At 40.8% G+C, this 1,607-nt stretch overlaps 1 protein-coding gene across 1 annotated transcript in view; it reads left to right on the forward strand.

Moving 5' to 3' along the window:
• Positions 1 to 1,607, forward strand: part of OTUD5 (OTU deubiquitinase 5) — a gene marked incomplete at its 5' end in the record, with an annotated part of 9,059 nt that overhangs the window by 3,596 nt on the left and 3,856 nt on the right. Inside the window, 1 exon segment of the mRNA XM_010858945.1 lies at positions 1,452 to 1,606. Within this exon segment, the coding sequence (XP_010857247.1) occupies positions 1,452 to 1,606 (155 nt within the window).

The raw sequence follows: 1,607 nt of genomic DNA on the forward strand, positions 1-1,607 counted from the left end.
CATAAATTATTTGAAATTCTTCTGCAAGGGAGATTTATCTCATTCTCCATTATTTAGTTAGTCATTTATATCATTGTGGATGATGGATATTTATTTAATACTTTGGGTTATAATCCAGTACTATTTTTATTTTGATGCCCAAGTTTTTCCAGTTTTGGCTATTGGGAGTTCTTTTAGTTGGTTCCTGCATCTCTTTGAAATATCCCCATCATTGTGGTAGTGTTTGTGTGTTTGTGAGGAGGTGTTTTTTGGCTTGTTTTCATTTTTATTTTATTTTTCATTTTCATTTTTATTTTGAATATTTAACTTTCTGGCACTACAAGGTGCTAGAGGCTCATCTTGTATATTCCTTATCCCATTTCTAGAACCAGCCATTTCTCCAAGGAGCCTTAGTTCCTTTTATTGGAGAATGTTATATTAGAAACCAAGATCTGGGTGCTGAGTATGCTCTTTGCTATTGGGGTATCCTTGATTTAGGCCCTTTCAGCTGATAGAGCAAGAAAATATATGTATAAACTAACCTGTGTGTATGCACATGTCTAGAAATATTTCTGTAACCTTCTGTATCTGAATGACACCATGGTTCTTACTGATACCTTTAACTGAGGGGCACCATGTTTTAATTTGCAATTCCTAATGACAAATGATGTTGAGTGTCTTTTCATGTGCCTATTTACTCTCTATCTTCTTTGATGAAGTTGTGTGTCTAGACTTTTTTGCCCATTTTTAATTGGCTTATTCTAACAGCATTTTGCATTCTTTTTGGACTGTTATCCCTGGGTAAAAAATTATACTTTACACCATTAGTGTACACACACGTTGGTGTATGGTGTGTATATGTGCATTAAAATAAGTTTTCACTGAACGAAATTTACTTTTATTCCGTGGGATAGGCACTGATACTTTTCATTATTCCTTTTTAAAAAATCTGTTATGTCTCACAGCCTGACACTCTCATACGGTGTTCCACAACTCATAGTACCCCACACCATGCTGACACTGTCCTCTTGTCTACTTAAATGCCCCAATACTCAAATCTACCCTGTGCACACAGGACTCAACTTCTTAGGTGATCTTTTCTCCTTGTCCCATCTGGGCATAGGTGAAGAAGGCCTCAACAACTGAGTCATCAATCGGTGAGGTGTCTTTAAATTCTAACCCTGGCTGGAGGGCATCTGACTGCCCCAGACTTAGTACATCAGTTGAGGTATCTTGGGGGTGGCAGCAGGACTTCTGAATATAGGAATTCGAAATGACAAGTCCCCCAACCCAAGCCTGCCTTCCCCTAGTCCCTGATGAATAGGCAGCCTGTCTAGGGGGTGCTTAGTAAGAGTATCCGCCTTCCTGCCTCTCTTCTGAGCCTGTGAGCCCACCTCCCTAAGCCACTTCTGGCTCTTGGCCAGAGTTCAGAGTGTCACCTCACATCCCTGTTCCTCTCCCACTCCTTGTAGTTTGCAGAGCAGTCCCTGATGAAGAATGCCATAAAAACATCAGAGGAATCATGGATTGAACAGCAGATGCTGGAAGACAAGAAGCGGGCCACAGATTGGGAGGCCACAAATGAGGCCATTGAGGAACAGGTGGCCCGGGAATCCTACTTGCAGTGG

This window comes from Bison bison, unplaced genomic scaffold, assembly GCF_000754665.1.
Source record: "Bison bison bison isolate TAMUID 2011002044 unplaced genomic scaffold, Bison_UMD1.0 scf7180017461887, whole genome shotgun sequence".
Taxonomy (NCBI): domain Eukaryota; kingdom Metazoa; phylum Chordata; class Mammalia; order Artiodactyla; family Bovidae; genus Bison; species Bison bison.